Source organism: Sprattus sprattus (genome assembly GCF_963457725.1).
Source record: "Sprattus sprattus genome assembly, chromosome: 12".
NCBI classification, from domain to species: Eukaryota; Metazoa; Chordata; class Actinopteri; order Clupeiformes; family Clupeidae; genus Sprattus; species Sprattus sprattus.
Window position 1 is genome coordinate 255,001 of NC_137910.1, and position 17,500 is coordinate 272,500.

Consider the following 17,500-nt stretch of genomic DNA (forward strand, 5'->3'; position numbering starts at 1 on the left):
GGAGGGAATTGAGCCTCAACAGGTGGAGGATCAAGGTCCAGTAATCTGATCTTTTCCTTTGTATTTTTAGAATTCCCTATTATTGTAGCGTCATGGCTGACCCTAACCCTAACCCTGTTATTGTAGGGTCATGGCTGACCCTAACCCTAACCCTGTTATTGTAGGGTCATGGCTGAAATAGTTGGGATACATTGTAAACTATAGTTATGACCTATTCTACAAAAGCCTGTGGGCTCTATTACTGAAGGGGGGTCTTATGCATGCATTTCACCCATAAGGCTTTCACTTGAAATGTCATATAGGTCTGATTCAGTAAATAATTAAGAATTCATTATTTAAAATAATTTGCACCAATAAAGCTGTCATTAATATGGTTCTATTTTTCTGAAGAAAAATGTAATGCCTCTTTATTAACCAAGGAACAGCCTCCACAAAGAAGTCGATGGTACACAACACAGCCATTATTAATACCGTTAATTGGTTTTCAGTTGTCCTATTAATTGTCATTCCATGAGAGTAGCTGCGCTGTCTCTTCCTCGATTCCTTTACCCAAAGTAAGCCCCATGCTTTTAAAACCTCTTATTAATTCAGGCGTATAAGACTATCCTTATTACATTTCCCTTTAATTACAGATTAAACTGATTATCTTATTAGAAGTCCAATTGTTGGTTCAGCTCCAGCTTGCTTACCTTGCTGTTGCCTTTCAGACGAAGCTTGGAGTACAGAACGCTACCGCGGCTGGTTCCTGCTACGGGAGAACGCTCACCCTGAGGATCCTTATATACCCGTCGCCTTTGATTTTTTTTTTTTTCAAATCTGTCTCACACACCATTGAGGATGTCTGAGTGTTCTGTTGGAATTTTTCCCAGCGCCCATCCATATTAGGTTCTTGGAGTGTCAACGTACGGGTGCGTAGTAGTCAAGCGACATGGCTCCCGTCGTTTGGACGGGAGCGCGGCTGCCCATAGAAGGCGTTGGAGTCATGAATTCAAGCTACGGTGCGCGGTCCGTATATGGAGAGTGGAGGATTTGTAGAACTCTTTCCATATCACAGATCGGCAACAAGGAGGGTTTCCCTGATCTAGTTTCTTGCCTTTAAACAGTAAACCATCGATGCTCTGTCGTTGGACACCGGTGATCCAAATATGCTGGGACCACAGCAGCAACTAAAGGAACGTTGGTGTAACGGAAGAGGTTTATCCGGTTTTGGTCCTGAAGTTTTGTCGTGGCAGATAAATTCGCTTATTAAGACAGAAGCGGAACTATGGCACTGGAACTAGTTTATTAGTCTAAGATTGAATTATATCCTTTAATTATACGTTTTTATTTCGTATTTGAAAAGCTATTTTGTTTCTTTATATTGGGGGGGTCAACACGTTGACAGGCTACGGATGTAAGGAGAGCATGCACTAAAGCAGTTGGGATGGCTTCGAGTATGCGGTGAGCTGCTGCTGATGTGCATCATTGAATGTATGCAAACATTATGTAACAAGAGACCAATTGCTTTTTCGTAATGTGTCTTCTTTTCATCTTTCGTATGCAGTGTTTGCCATAGATACTGGTACTTTGTGTGTTTTTTTTTTTTACAAATAAAGGCTGCTGGTTTGTAAAGTTAGTTTCTGTCAAGTATTTATTTTGTAGATGTCTGGCAGTTGCTTTGTATGAATGAAAATGCATTTAGCTCATATGTCTAAATTATGTCCAGGTGTTTATCTGCCAAGATGGGCCAAGGATCATGCATTTGAAACACAGGTAAATAGTGATAGAACAGTGTTTTAAGTCTTTCAGCAATTACAAAGCAAAGATAAATTGGACCATAAGTGAATATATTTGCAAACATGCCAACTGTCTGAGTGTGTTCTGCTACATCTGAAACAAGAAGTTGCTGAGTTTACATCAAGGAACAATTAAGGGAAGTTGTAGAGCGATGCACTTTAATGTATTCTTCAGAGGCTCCAGTTGCATCTAAAGAAAGAGCAAGGAGGATGATTATATTTTCAACTAAAATCACAGTTTGAGGTATTAAATATTTCCTTCGTATGATTTATGGATTTCATAACAGGAGCCATCAAATGCCGCCTGAGGTGCCTTGAGGTTTGTCTGGCTTCATGTTATATGTACATCCCAAAAAGATTAGTACCCTAGTATCCAAGCTACTTTGAAGAATCTTAATTTTTTTTTTTTAACTGTTTGCTACTTACTTAGAGCCCATCAAGGTCATAAGTCAGAGTGATTTGTTGACTTTTCAACATCTGTGTATGTGTGTGTGTGTGTGTGTGTGTGAGTGTGTGTTTCAGTAAGTATGCATGTGTGTGTGTGTGTGTGTGTTGGTTCTCAGTATGTATGTGTGTGTGTGAGTTGGTCTTCAGTATGTATGTGTTTCAGTAAGTATGCGTGTGTGTGTGTGTGTGTGTGAGTGTGTGTGTTGGCCTTCAGTATGTATGTGTTTCAGTAAGTATGTGTGTGTGTGTGTGTGTGTGTGTGTGAGTGTGTTGGCCTTCAGTATGTATGTGTTTCAGTGAGTATGCATGTGTGTGTATGTGTGTGTGAGTGTACGTGTGTGTGTGTGAGTGTATGTGTGTGTGTGTGTGTTTTGGTCTGTGTGTGTATGTGTGTGTCTCTATATCGCTGTTGCTTCCGCTTACTTGTGTTGCACAGGTGCTCGTTAGGATGACAGTTAGCAGGCCTTGGTCCACCATCACACGGGCCTCCTGGTCGAAGAGGGAGGTAAGCTGCTTACCCGCTCGACTGATCAGAGGACCACTTCAAACCTTGAGTCCTAATAGGGAAGGATTCTCCTCATCAGAGCAGGCACAGGAGCCAAAATGGCAACGGGTGGTTTCCAGGGGTCGTATGCACTGTGCACTGTTGATGGGGAAACAGGCACACTGACACACACTGAACTGGCTCAGGAAACGGTTGATGCAGGAGTAGGATAGTCATGCAAAGACAATAAGCAATGTTTCTCTAGCAAACGTTCTCAAAAGGTTAGAAGAACTGATTTTTAAAACAGTAGGACTGATTTTTGAGTTCTTATCCAAGTCCTCATTACTTTCCTGTTATGATGCACTACTTCGGTATTCTCCTTATTTTCATCAACTGTGTGCATGGCACTGCTAACCTCAACCAAGGTTACTGTGTGAATGTGTAGATGAGACCCACTGAAACAGTCTAATATGGGGAAGAGAATATTCACATTCATCATCACACAGGCAACAATGTTCACTTGTCACATTGCATCCGTAACGCCAGAGCCCCCTTGTGGTGATCTTGTGAAACAACAGTCCTCTAAATTAAACAATGTGACAAAATCCCTTACAGAAAGGACCACACTGTAGATTTGATGACAAATTCAGCAGTACATTTTTAATTAATACCTAATAATTTATCACACAAAACTATCTTCATATTGATTAAATAATTTCTCTGCTCATACATAAAAAATAGAGACGGGTTGATACGTATGATATTCAACATATATATAGTTCAGACATATACTTCTTTTTTTTAAGCTGTCAATAAAGTGTGCGTCATTCAAGCCAGTGCAATAACTTGCTCAGTTAATAGAAACTGTGTTCCTCTGTACTCACTTCACTAATGGACAAATAAAAACAAAGACAGGTTGTCCTCGTTATTGTCCACCTATTGCTAACAAACTATGGTGTGGCCACAAAGAAGCATCCGAAAAGAGACACATAGTATTTGCTTTCTAGGCACATGACATTCGTTTTTTTCTATATAAAAAGTTTTTCTCTATAAAATTCAGTGAAATTGTGACATACTGACCCTGTTGCACAGCCATACTGTCAGCTGTCAGTCAAGCATTCTGTGACGAAGATATGCACATACTAACACATATTAACTTAAACACTTGGCTACCGAAATAGCCACTTGGCTAAAATATAAAAATTTAGGAAATGAAATTAATTATACAATTCCAGTCTTTGTCCAATTTTGTCATCAAAACAATTAGCGGTTAGAGTTTGGTACAGCCAGTGGTTTCCATGACTACATAGCCAGTGGTTTCCATGACTACATAGCCAGTGGTTTCCATGACTACATAGCCAGTGGTTTCCATGACTACATAGCCAGTGGTTTCCATGACTACATAGCCTCGCACAGGGGCCGCCTTGCAGCAGCTCAGTTCACGGAGTGGAACACAACAGAAGTGGCGATAATATCACTGGCAGCACTTGTGGCTGATTTATCTCTTGAATCTGCAGTCATTTAGCTGATTTATCTCTTGAATCTGCAGTCATTTAGCTGATTTATCTCTTGAATCTGCAGGCATTTAGCTGATTTATCTCTTGAATCTGCAGGCATTCAGCTGATTTATCTCTTGAATCTGCAGGCATTTAGCTGATTTATCTCTTGAATCTGCAGGCATTTAGCTGATTTGAACCTACTGAGGTCTGCCAGTGTATCGGGATCTGTCTTAGCTTTGTCACCCACAATTAAACACTACCAGAGTGGAGAGGACAGAAATCTGATCCTCAATCTTCTTCACTAATGCACAAAGGTTTCAGCCATTACAGACAATTCCAAATTCACGATCAGCTGATCCTAAGAGCTTCAGAGTGCAGTGGACGTGCAAACGCCATTAAAAAGGCTTTCAGCAGCTGTGCCAAAATCACTGTGATTTCTTTGACAACCTGGAATGTTGGAAAGGCTAGCTGAAGAAGAAGAAGAAGAAAAAAAAAGGGTATGTTTTTACAAAGGCCAATAAGAACATGATAATGCTGTGTTTTATAATTGGGAGTGTGCGGTTGAAACCCGTCATATAAAGCCTTCACCACTAGGGGCCACTGTGTAGTGCTTCAACAGCAGACCATCACATACTGTACAGTAGCTTTCAAGTTTTTGGATACAACATACAAATACATTGTGCAGTCATACAAATGTGGCATACGGTGTGTGTCTTTCAGTATCTCAGGAGCAAATAAAAATAAGGCAGGTTTGATAAGTTGACGCACAGACTGACTGCTGCGTGACGTCCTGTAGCACTGTCCTTACGGTCTTCTTGGTGTTGAGGAGGTCTTCAAGCATGGCTAGTCTTCTTTTCCCTTGTCAAAGAGTAGTTTTCCAAACCTCCCTTTCCCTATTTTAAAACATATCAGGGGGAAAAAAAACCCTCCCCACTCCAAACCCAAAGCACCGGTCAGCTTCAGGCGGCACCATGGCTGTACTTCAGCTTCTAGAAGAATCTATGGGGGTTGGGGTGGGGGGCATCATGGGGGTTGGGGTGGGGGGCATCACGGTGCCTCATTTCGAAGGATCTGTTTCTGCTCGTCGTGCATGAAGGCCTGCTTCTCCATCAGCCTCCGGAACAGTCCATCGCGGTTGCTTAGCAGCTCGACGTGGCTACCGCACTCGACGACACGGTGCTTGTCCAGCACGGCCACGGCATCGGCGTTCTGGATGGTGGAGAGGCGGTGGGCGATGATGAGAGTGGTGCGGCCCACCATCAGACGCTCCAGAGCCTCCTGGACCAGGAACTCATTCTCTGCATCCAATGCACTGAGGGGGGATAGAGAGAAAGATAATATATAAGATATACATTTACATTTACTCATTCTCTGCATCCAATGCACTGAGGGGGGGGGGGGGGGGGCATTTACATTGAGTCATTTAGCAGACGCTTTTATCCAAAGCGACGTACAAGGATGTACACACATTTACACGGATGACACACTGCACATCAGGAGCAAAGAAAAGAAAGATGGGGTCAGAGTGAGTGAGGGTGGGGGGGGGGGGGGATAGAGAGAAAGATGGGGTCAGAGTGAGTGAGGGGGGGGGGGGGGGATAGAGAGAAAGATGGGGTCAGAGTGAGTGAGGGGGGGGGGGGGATAGAGAGAAAGATGGGGTCAGAGTGAGTGAGGGGGGGGGGGGGGATAGAGAGAAAGATGGGGTCAGAGTGAGTGAGGGGGGGGGGGGGATAGAGAGAAAGATGGGGTCAGAGTGAGTGAGGGGGGGGGGGGGGGGGGGATAGAGAGAAAGATGGGGTCAGAGTGAGTGAGGGGGGGGATAGAGAGAAAGATGGGGTCAGAGTGAGTGAGGGGGGGGGGTATAGAGAAAGATGGGGTCAGAGTGAGTGGCGGGGGGGGGGGGGGGGGGGTATAGAGAAAGATGGGGTCAGAGTGAGTGGCGGGGGGGGGTATAGAGAAAGATGGGGTCACAGTGAGTGGCGGGGGGGGGGTATAGAGAAAGATGGGGTCAGAGTGAGTGGCGGGGGGGGGTATAGAGAAAGATGGGGTCAGAGTGAGCGGCGGGTAATAAACTGATGAGAGAGTGACACAGAGGACATGAAAGGAGGTGGAGAGAGAAGAGGAGATATGGAGATGGAAGGAGAAGGCAAGATGTGTGAGGAACAAAAGAGGAAAGAGGACAGCAAAAAGGAAGACAGAGAGAAAGAGAAAGTAAGGGGTAATTGAAAGAGAGAGAGAGAGAGAGAGCAGGAGATCAATGCAAAGATTGGAGAGGTGGGAAAGGTGAAATCATTTAAATTGACATTATACCAAAGACAGGAATGTAGTATTTTACAAATATATTGCACAGGCGCTCCTACCTGGTAGCTTCATCAAGAAGGAGTATCTTGGGGTTCTGAAGAAAATGAAAAGGGATTTAAGTTTTGCACATACATACATACATACATACATACATACATACATACATACATATATACATACATACATACATACATACAAATACACACATAGTAAAAAACAAGTCAAATGAAAGAATCGTTTACCTTAAGCAGGGCTCTTGCTATGGCAATTCTTTGTTTCTGACCACCTGTCAGAAGGGATTAGACATAACATTTAATACGGCCACAAATTTAAAGGTTAAGTCGTCACTAAATCAGACGAGTAATCACCTAATTAGAAGATTAAGCTTTTGTGAAATTGAGTCTAATCAAATTCTAATGTGGCGAACACCGCAAATCTGGTTAGGGATTTCAATGAAGGGAAAGTCCACAGACAGTCAAAACACTTCAAGATAAAATGACAAAGGTGGATTTTTCAATCGACATGAGGGCGACATGGAAATCTTCCTTTCCTCATTGTACTCTCTTTCTAAAAAGCGATATTTAATACAGTGTTGTAAATGACATAATTTCTTTACATCTGCAAACATCTTTCCATTACTGAGACTATACAAGCGTGTATTAGATTGTATTTGAAAAGTTGCTTTTTACATTTTTTGGGGGGTAATTTCACCGTTTTGATCGATTTAGAAAGTCTGTAGCAATGTCCATTTGTGGGTTATTTCAATACAAGACAAATTTCTCTCTGAGAACAATAAATACATGCACGCGTGCAGACAGACAGGCATATCAACCTACATCCAACATCAATCTTAATAACGATATTCACATTCCAAGGAAATGCAATGAACACAACAGTGTTTTTTCCCATACCGGACAGAAGAATGCCCTTCTCTCCCACCATGGTGTCGAAGCCTTGGGGGAAGCCTTGGACGAAGTCGTGAGCGTTGGCCATCTGGGCGGCGCGGTAGATGTCGTGAGCCGTGACGTTCCTGGGGTCCACTGCACCGTATGCTATGTTCTCTGCTATGGAGCTGGAGAAGAGCACAGGCTCCTGCAGCATACACACACACACACACACACACACACGCACACACGCCACGCGCACGCAGGCACACACGCACACGCGCACACGCACACGCACACGCACACGCACACACACGCACACGCTCACGCCACGCGCACGCACACACACACACACACACACACACACACGCCACGCTCACGCACACGCCACGCGCACACACACACACACGCCACGCACACACACACACGCACGCACACACGCACGCCACACGCACGCACATGCACGCGCACACACACACACACAAAAGTTAATCGTCATTTTGTAACTACACATTTATACTTGTAAACGTAATAAATGTGCTGAAAACTGTTACTTTACTTTTTTAAAGGATTAATCCCAAGATAAAGTAAAGTGTATAGTAGGTATTAAAGATAGCAAATAAGTTCCTAAATTGTATGCAACGCCGTAAAGCAGGAGGCATCAGACAAATGTCCTTCAGCTGTTCAGACAGTCCCTGCCCCCGAGACACTGCCGGAGCAGTGGAAGGAGGACATGTCTGCTTTCAAGGACCTTTGGAAAAGCTTTGGAACTTCTTTTCTATTTCCTGAAGCATAAACATTTAATCTTTAAACATTTTTGAGTATTTTAATTGGTGGACTTACCTGACTGACAGTTCCAATGTGACTCCTCAGCCAGTAAGGATTAAGGTCCCGCACATCTCTGCCATCAATAGTGATCATACCTGTGACAGCAGGGCGACAGCATGTCATGTCTCCTATGCTGCTAACAACAGATGCCTTTAAATAATCACCTCCACACAAGGGCCAGCAGAGGCCTATAAATCACTTTGGTACCCTAGCACTAAATGACATAGGCCTTTAAGTCTATACTACTCCAGCGCTAAATGACATAGGCCTTAAGGTCTATACTACTTTAGTACCCTAGCGCTAAATGACATAGGCCTTAAGGTCTATACTACTTTAGTACCCTAGCGCTAAATGACATAGGCCTTTAGGTCTATACTACTTTAGTACCCTAGCGCTAAATGACACAGGCCTTTAAGTCTATACTACTTTAGTACCCTAGCGCTAAATGACACAGGCCTTTAAGTCTATACTACTCCACTGCTAAATGACATAGGCCTTTAGGTCTATACTACTTTAGTACCCTAGCGCTAAATGACATAGGCCTTTAGGTCTATACTACTTTAGTACCCTAGCGCTAAATGACACAGGCCTTTAAGTCTATACTACTCCACTGCTAAATGACATAGGCCTTTAGGTCTATACTACTATACTACTCAAGCGCTAAATGACATAGGCCTTAAGGTCTATACTACTCCAGCGCTAAATGACATAGGCCTTAAGGTCTATACTACTCAAGCGCTAAATGACATAGGCCTTAAGGTCTATACTACTATGGAACCCTAGTGCTAAATGACATAGGCCTTTAGGTCTAAATCACTTTGGTACTCCAGCGCTAAATGACATAGGCCTTAAGGTCTAAATTACTGAGACCTGTGCAACTAAAGGCAAAAAAGCAGTAAAAAAAAAACATTTTATTACTTTTCTTTCTTGTGTTTGAAAGCTGATTTTTTGCAGTGAAATTAGGTCCAGTTGAGTCCAGCCTGTGTTGACCTGCATCATCTCATCTTTTTATTTTCTGTGTGTGTGTGTGTGTGTGTGTGTGTGTGTGTGTGTGTGTGTGTGTGTGTGTGTGTGTGTGTGTGTGTGTGTTTAAAACCTTACCAGAGTCTGGGTCGTAGAGCCGCAGCAGCAGGGACACCAGTGTGGACTTGCCCGACCCGCTGGGCCCCACCACGGCCATGACAGAACCAGCCGGCACCACCAGGCTCAGGTCCGTGAAGATGGGGGCTTCCTTACGGGTCGGGTAGGCAAAGGACACGCCGTGGAACTGCAGCTGGCCCTTGAACTGATCCGGCCTCAAGGATATACCCTCTGAGGAGAGAGAGAGAGAGAGAGAGGGAGAGAGGGAGAGGGAGAGAGAGGGAGAGATGGAGAGAGAGAGAGAGAGAGAGAGAGAGAGAGAGAGAGAGAGAGAGAGAGGAGAGATGGAGAGAGAGAGAGAGAGTGAGGGAGAGAGGGAGAGAGAGAGGGAGAGAGAGAAAGAGAGAGCGAGAGAGAGAGAGGGAGAGAGAGAGATAGAAAGACAGAGAGGGGGGGAAGGGGTGGAGGGAGTGAGGGAGATGAGGCTTAAAGTCCCTTAAAAAACAGGATGTAGCTATGATGTTGCAACAAATGCTAGTGTTGTTAAGGAAAGGTTTTCCTCCATGGTTAACAGTGGATTCCTACAGATATCCAAATACTATTGTCTGACAGTAACATACATAATGTAATTTTACATTTGGCCAGATTATTCACCAAAACTCCTACTAGATCCACTATAGACAATAAGCTATGACGTGAAATGTTGGTGCATGATCCTAACCCCACAGTATGATGTTATAATGAGAGCAGGACAGTATGATGTCATAATGAGTGCAGGACAGTATGATGTTATAATGAGAGCAGGACAGTATGATGTCATAATGAGAGCAGGACAGTATGATGTCATAATGAGTGCAGGACAGTATGATGTCATAATGAGTGCAGGACAGTATGATGTCATAATGAGTGCAGGACAGTATGATGTTATAATGAGAGCAGGACAGTATGATGTCATAATGAGTGCAGGACAGTATGATGTTATAATGAGAGCAGGACAGTATGATGTCATAATGAGTGCAGGACAGTATGATGTCATAATGAGTGAAGGACAGTATGATGTCATAATGAGTGCAGGACAGTATGATGTCATAATGAGTGCAGGACATTAAGACTTGTTGTTTGTTTGTTTGTTGTTTGTTTGGTAAGGCATCCTCACCATCGAGGGGGAACTCTGGCTTCCTGTCCACTAGTTCCCACAGTCTGGCTCCAGCACCAAAGCCTTTCATCAGCTCTGAGTAGAAGGAGCTGAAACCTGTCAGGAAGAATAAGAAGTAAAAACATCAGTAAAGGCCTGAACTTCAGTGAACCTGAGGCACCTTGTAAGAAAAGTAAAAACATCAGTAAAGGCCTGAACTTCAGTGAACCTGAGGCACCTTGTAAGAAAAGTTAAAAACATCAGTAAAGGCCTGAACTTCAGTGAACCTGAGGCACCTTGTAAGAAAAGTTAAAAACATCAGTAAAGGCCTGAACTTCAGTGAACCTGAGGCACCTTGTAAGAAAAGTTAAAAACATCAGTAAAGGCCTGAACTTCAGTGAACCTGAGGCACCTTGTAAGAAAAGTTAAAAACATCAGTAAAGGCCTGAACTTCAGTGAACCTGAGGCACCTTGTAAGAAAAGTTAAAAACATCAGTAAAGGCCTGAACTTCAGTGAACCTGAGGCACCTTGTAAGAAAAGTTAAAAACATCAGTAAAGGCCTGAACTTCAGTGAACCTAAGGCACCTTGTTATTTCGCTGATGCTTTGGTACTGCTGTGTGATTAGGTCAAGTAATATCTTTATATCTCTATCTGTATTCCCGTGTTGGGACTGCACTATATAAAGCAGAGGATTACATACATAATCCTGGAAACCCATTAAGTGGTAACAGCCACCTTTGGCCATGGAAGTAAAGTAGCTATAAAATAGTGTTAGTCATCTGTCACAAGGCTAACAAGCTAAGTCTCATAAATGACACGGCCTTGACTGCCGGTAATGACCGCCTGCTTTATTGCTTGTGTGGTTCTCGGAAAGATCTACACAATCTGAGTTCTTATTTGACCTTGTGACCCAAAACAGTAAGAATGCAAGAGCCCAAGAGCAGGTCTTATCGTTTCTCTTTCACTAGCCCAACCCACTTTAGTTCTCTTTCACTAGCCCAACCCACTTTAGTTCTTCTAACTCTGCTAAGTCATTAGTCTGTGTTAGTGATCGCTGATTAAGAGTTTATTCAGGGTGAAAGTGTGGAAGGTTCTTCTGTTTCCACTTCACTTAAACACTAAATGCTGGTGCAGAGGTCACTGAACTGAGTGAAACTATACAAGAGGACCTGCACAGCTGCTCTTGGGCTCAGTCTCTGAACCATGATTTCCATTATTATTGTTTTGTATATCCTGTATAACTTGTATCACCTCTTTCTTTGTCTGTAAAATATACTTGCGTTTATATCATCATCATCGTTTCTATTATTACTTTTTTACTGCCCTTTGTCAGTCACTCCCTCAGTTCTTGAATGACTCATGTATTCCATGCTCTTGCAAAGGTTTTATCCAAACACTTTGAATTATCTTTGTGTGAAGAAAGTACATTTGCTCGGTCATTCTTTACACACCTACTTTAATGAGGTACGGAATATTTGAGGGGGGAATTCCAGGAATCAAAAATGTAGAGGAATAACATTTACCAGTGAAAGTACCTGTGATACCACCATATATACTGTATTTAAAGAGGACCTCTAATGCTCATTTTCACTATTTTATTTTTCCGGTGTACTAGAATAGTTTTAAATGCTTCAATATTCCAAAAACTAAAGTTTTATTTGTCTGATGCTTTACTCTTCACCCTCTGTTAGAGCTCCTGTGTCTTTAAACCCTCCCTCCCAATGAGCCCAGTGTGTTCTGATAGGTCAGCTAGGCTTGTGTTCTGATTGGTCAGCTAGGCTTGTGTCGGATTGTATTACAAGATTGCATCATCTTCCAACAAGGCGTCTCAAGCAGCTGAGAAGAAAGGGTTCCTGTGGGAGAGAGTCACTCCCTCTGGCATGGACTTTGGGAATTGAATTGAATTGAATTGAATTGAATTGAATTGAATTGAATGTATGTGTCATTATGGATATTTTCACTACGTTCCTTTATTAAATCTTATATTTTTAGCATGACTATTCTAAAATATAAATGTATCCTTGAGGTCCATGAAAGGCACAATTAAGATTTAGTTGTTATTGATGTTAAATACGACGGAAATGTATTTACAGTATATATTCATATTTTGTCATAATTATAATAATATTTGATTAAATACAATATTAAATAACATACACATTGTTGTTGTTGTTGTTTGATGTGATTTTTTAATAATCACATTATGCCTTAATACTGTTTTTGTTCATTTAAAAAAGATGTATTATTGTAAGAAAGCCACCATCTCCTGCGCCGTGTGTTTTCCCTCTTCACCACCAGCTCTAACCCTAACCCTCCCCCAACATGTGATGGCCGACTCGGGCCATTCTTCACAAACCAATAAACCTGCCCTGCAGTTCCTTAGATGCCAAGATATAATCACCTCTTATTGATAACAATTTCAGAATGAAAACATTCCAGGAAATCATCACCACAACAAGTATATCTGCAGATAAAACTACAGAAAGAAGATAAAGTGAGAGACACAAGGTCGCAGTATGGCTACTTCGGTGAGGTGGAAAATGATAGTTGGCTTATCTGAGGGGGGAATTCCATGAAACAAACAATGTGGCGAGTACCGGGCATCGGTCCATCAGTGCCATACTCTATAGTGGCGAGTACCGTGCATCGGTCCATCAGTGCCATTCTCTATAGTGGGGAGGTACAAAACCTTCATTGTCATGGCAACATCTGATTAAAATGGAAGACCTACCTATACTGCATTTTGCAAATTTTTTGTTTCCTTTCATTTGTTTCCACATTGTTCGCACCATCGCAAAGACCCTAACCCACCCTTACGTGTACACAGATGCACCACCCTACACAGAGAGACACACACACACACACACACACACACACACACACACACACACACACACACACACACACACACACACACACACACACACACACACACACACACACACACCACCCTATGCATACAAACACACACACCTGCAACGCTGATGCCCACCCAGAAGGTATACATGAGGAAAGAGGAGAGCTGTCCCACGGTCATCTGTTCACTGGCCGTCAGCAAGCCACCCTTGTAGAGAACCGACAGGATCATGATGTTTCCACTGAGGCCAGTCTGTTTTAAACACACACACAAACACACACACACACACACACACACACACACACACACACACACACACACACACAAAATAAAAAACAACAAACATTAAAAAGGGGTAGAAGAGGGTGGATTGTGTTAGGGTGAAGAGATCATGGCCGTATTGGTAACCTAGTCTTTACACTGTCTCAGGAAACCAAACACTGCAGTGGGAACAGGCTGTTCTGGTGGGCAGCAAGATGGTGGGTTTGTGTTATTTTCTCTACATGTTTGGGCTTCTGTAGTCAGGCAGTCGGAGAGAGCGTAGAAAGAGATGGAGAGGTTGGACAGAGAGACTGAGAAGTAATGAAAATGATGGACAGAATAAGAGAGTGAGTGAGTGAGTGAGTTTGGAATGGTACAGTGAAATGGAGTGAGTGTGACTTAGTGGAGAGAGGGTCTGAAGTGAGTCCAAACTATTGAAAGAGAGAGGACAGAATAGGCTATATTATAAGAGACTAATTTTGGACTGAAACTGAGAGTGAGAGTGAGCGCAGGAGTGGAAAGAATAACTGGAGAATGTGGGTCAGTTTAAAAGAGTGACTGAGAGGGGGGCACTGTGGCGCAGACAGTAGCCCCGACCACATTCCTGACGCCCAAGGTGGACACAGGTTCGAATCCGGCCCGATGTCATTTCTCCTGTCCACACCCCCACCTCTTCCCCCTCTCATTTCCTGTCACAATCTTCAGTGCTTTGTCAATTAAAGGAGTTTGGAGAGCCATGGAGAGGTTCCAGGCCGAGTCATGTTCATGCCACTCACCATGCCAAAGAAGCTGAGTCATGTTTAGGCCACTCACCATCCCAAAGAAGCTGAGTCATGTTTTGGCCACTCACCATGCCAAAGAAGCCGGCCCTCAGCACAGCCTCCTTCTTGGCCAGCTGGAAGACGTAGTTGATCCTCTCCACGTACTTCTCCACCTCGCTCCGCTCCTTCCCAAACGCCCTCACCGTCCTCAGGTTACTGATCCTCTCCTCCGCCAGCTGAGACACACAGGGGACGGAGAGAGGGAGAGAGAGGGAGGAGAGAGGGAGAGAGAGGGAGAGAGAGGGAGGAGGAGAGAGGGGACGGAGAGAGAGAGAGAGGGAGGAGAGGGGACGGAGAGAGGAGATGGAGAGAGGGAGAGAGAGGGGACAGAGAGAGGGAGAGAGAGGGGACGGAGAGAGGGAGGAGAGGGAGAGAGAGAGTGAGGAGGAGAGAAGGGAAGGAGAGAGGGGACGGAGAGAGGGGATGGAGAGAGGGAGAGAGAGGGGACAGAGAGAGGGAGAGAGAGGGGACGGAGAGAGGGAGGAGAGGGAGAGAGAAGGAGAGAGGGAGAGAGGGGACGGAGAGAGGGAGGAGAGGGAGAGAGAAGGAGAGAGGGAGGAGAGGGGACGGAGAGAGGGGATGGAGAGAGGGAGAGAGAGGGGACAGAGAGAGGGAGAGAGAGGGGACGGAGAGAGGGAGAGAGAGGGGACAGAGAGAGGGAGGAGAGGGAGAGAGAAGGAGAGAGGGAGAGAGGGGACGGAGAGAGGGAGGAGAGGGAGAGAGAAGGAGAGAGGGAGGAGAGGGGACGGAGAGAGGGGATGGAGAGAGGGAGAGAGAGGGGACAGAGAGAGGGAGAGAGAGGGGACGGAGAGAGGGAGAGAGAGGGAGAGAGAGGGAGGAGGAGAGAGGGGACGGAGAGAGAGAGAGAGGGAGGAGAGGGGACGGAGAGAGGAGATGGAGAGAGGGAGAGAGAGGGGACAGAGAGAGGGAGAGAGAGGGGACGGAGAGAGGGAGGAGAGGGAGAGAGAGAGTGAGGAGGAGAGAAGGGAAGGAGAGAGGGGACGGAGAGAGGGGATGGAGAGAGGGAGAGAGAGGGGACAGAGAGAGGGAGAGAGAGGGGACGGAGAGAGGGAGGAGAGGGAGAGAGAAGGAGAGAGGGAGAGAGGGGACGGAGAGAGGGAGGAGAGGGAGAGAGAAGGAGAGAGGGAGGAGAGGGGACGGAGAGAGGGATGGAGAGAGGGAGAGAGAGGGGACAGAGAGAGGGAGAGAGAGGGGACGGAGAGAGGGAGAGAGAGGGGACAGAGAGAGGGAGGAGAGGGAGAGAGAAGGAGAGAGGGAGAGAGGGGACGGAGAGAGGGAGGAGAGGGAGAGAGAAGGAGAGAGGGAGGAGAGGGGACGGAGAGAGGGGATGGAGAGAGGGAGAGAGAGGGGACAGAGAGAGGGAGAGAGAGGGGACGGAGAGAGGGAGAGAGAGGGAGAGAGAGGGAGGAGGAGAGAGGGGACGGAGAGAGAGAGAGAGGGAGGAGAGGGGACGGAGAGAGGAGATGGAGAGAGGGAGAGAGAGGGGACAGAGAGAGGGAGAGAGAGGGGACGGAGAGAGGGAGGAGAGGGAGAGAGAGAGTGAGGAGGAGAGAAGGGAAGGAGAGAGGGGACGGAGAGAGGGGATGGAGAGAGGGAGAGAGAGGGGACAGAGAGAGGGAGAGAGAGGGGACGGAGAGAGGGAGGAGAGGGAGAGAGAAGGAGAGAGGGAGAGAGGGGACGGAGAGAGGGAGGAGAGGGAGAGAGAAGGAGAGAGGGAGGAGAGGGGACGGAGAGAGGGGATGGAGAGAGGGAGAGAGAGGGGACAGAGAGAGGGAGAGAGAGGGGACGGAGAGAGGGAGAGAGAGGGGACAGAGAGAGGGAGGAGAGGGAGAGAGAAGGAGAGAGGGAGAGAGGGGACGGAGAGAGGGAGGAGAGGGAGAGAGAAGGAGAGAGGGAGGAGAGGGGACGGAGAGAGGGGATGGAGAGAGGGAGAGAGAGGGGACAGAGAGAGGGAGAGAGAGGGGACGGAGAGAGGGAGAGAGGGAGAGAGAGAGGGGACGGAGAGAGGGAGGGGACGGAGAGAGGGAGAGAGGGAGAGAGGAGAGGGAGAGAGGGAGAGGGAGGGGACGGAGAGAGGGAGAGAGAGGGGAAGGAGAGAGGGAGAGAGACGGGACGGAGAGAGGGAGAGAGAGGGGACGGAGAGAGGGAGAGAGAGGGGACGGAGAGGGAAAGATGAATAAAGAATGAGAGGGAGGGAGGGAGGGAGAAGAGATTGAGCAGAGAGAGGGAAGAGTGAAAGAGAGAGAGAGGGTGGGAGGAGAGGAGAGATTGAGCAGAGAGAGGGAAGAGTGAAAGAGAATGAGAGGGAGGGAGGGAGGGAGGGAGAAGAGATTGAGCAGAGAGAGGGAAGAGTGAAAGAGAGAGAGAGGGTGGGAGGAGAGGAGAGATTGAGCAGAGAGAGGGAAGAGTGAAAGAGAATGAGAGGGAGGGAGAGAGGAGAGGGGAGATTGAGCAGAGAGAGGGAAGAGTGAAAAGAGAATGAGAGGGAGAGAGGAGAGGAGAGATTGAGCAGAGAGAGGGAAGAGTGAAAGAGAGAGAGGGAGGGAGAGAGGAGAGATTGAGCAGAGAGAGGGAAGAGTGAAAAGAGAATGAGAGGGAGAGAGGAGAGGAGAGATTGAGCAGAGAGAGGGAAGAGTGAAAGAGAGAGAGGGAGGGAGAGAGGAGAGATTGAGCAGAGAGAGGGAAGAGTGAAAGAGAGAGAGAGGGAGAGAGGAGAGGAGAGATTGAGCAGAGAGAGGGAAGAGTGAAAGAGAGAGAGGGAGGGAGAGAGGAGAGGAGAGATTGAGCAGAGAGAGGGAAGAGTGAAAGAGAGAGAGAGGGAGAGAGGAGAGGAGAGATTGAGCAGAGAGAGGGAAGAGTGAATAGGCATGTCAAGAAAAGGCAACAAAAAGAAGAGGTGTGGTGAGCGAGACTAGAGGAAGTAAACTACACCTCCATTTCAATTCTGAAGATGACAATGACGTCTTTCAACAGGACCCTGCTCACTTGTGTGCCTTTGTCTTTAGTCAGAAACCAGACCCTGGCAGTTTCCAACACCCGAAACAACTTCTGTTTACCTGTGTGGCCTTAGAAAGGTACTGAAAGTACTGTGTGTGTGTGTGTGTG

General features: G+C 45.9%; 2 protein-coding genes across 2 annotated transcripts in view; both read right to left on the minus strand.

Moving 5' to 3' along the window:
* Positions 1-829, minus strand: part of acta1b (actin alpha 1, skeletal muscle b) — a 3,508-nt gene extending 2,679 nt beyond the window's left edge. Inside the window, exon 1 of the mRNA XM_080849263.1 lies at positions 690-829. The gene's annotated coding sequence lies outside the window, so the exon portion shown is untranslated. The remainder of the gene's footprint in view (positions 1-689) is intronic.
* A 2,606-nt stretch (positions 830-3,435) lies between these two features.
* abcb10 (ATP-binding cassette, sub-family B (MDR/TAP), member 10) overlaps positions 3,436-17,500 on the minus strand; it is a 19,382-nt gene continuing 5,317 nt past the window's right edge. Inside the window, exons 5-13 of the mRNA XM_080848627.1 lie at positions 14,404-14,550; positions 13,409-13,544; positions 10,455-10,550; positions 9,320-9,529; positions 8,234-8,313; positions 7,418-7,598; positions 6,749-6,792; positions 6,566-6,600; positions 3,436-5,517 (exon numbers count right to left, since the gene is read on the minus strand). Of these exons, the coding sequence (XP_080704753.1) occupies positions 5,253-5,517; positions 6,566-6,600; positions 6,749-6,792; positions 7,418-7,598; positions 8,234-8,313; positions 9,320-9,529; positions 10,455-10,550; positions 13,409-13,544; positions 14,404-14,550 (1,194 nt within the window). The 3' untranslated portion in view covers positions 3,436-5,252. The remainder of the gene's footprint in view (positions 5,518-6,565; positions 6,601-6,748; positions 6,793-7,417; positions 7,599-8,233; positions 8,314-9,319; positions 9,530-10,454; positions 10,551-13,408; positions 13,545-14,403; positions 14,551-17,500) is intronic.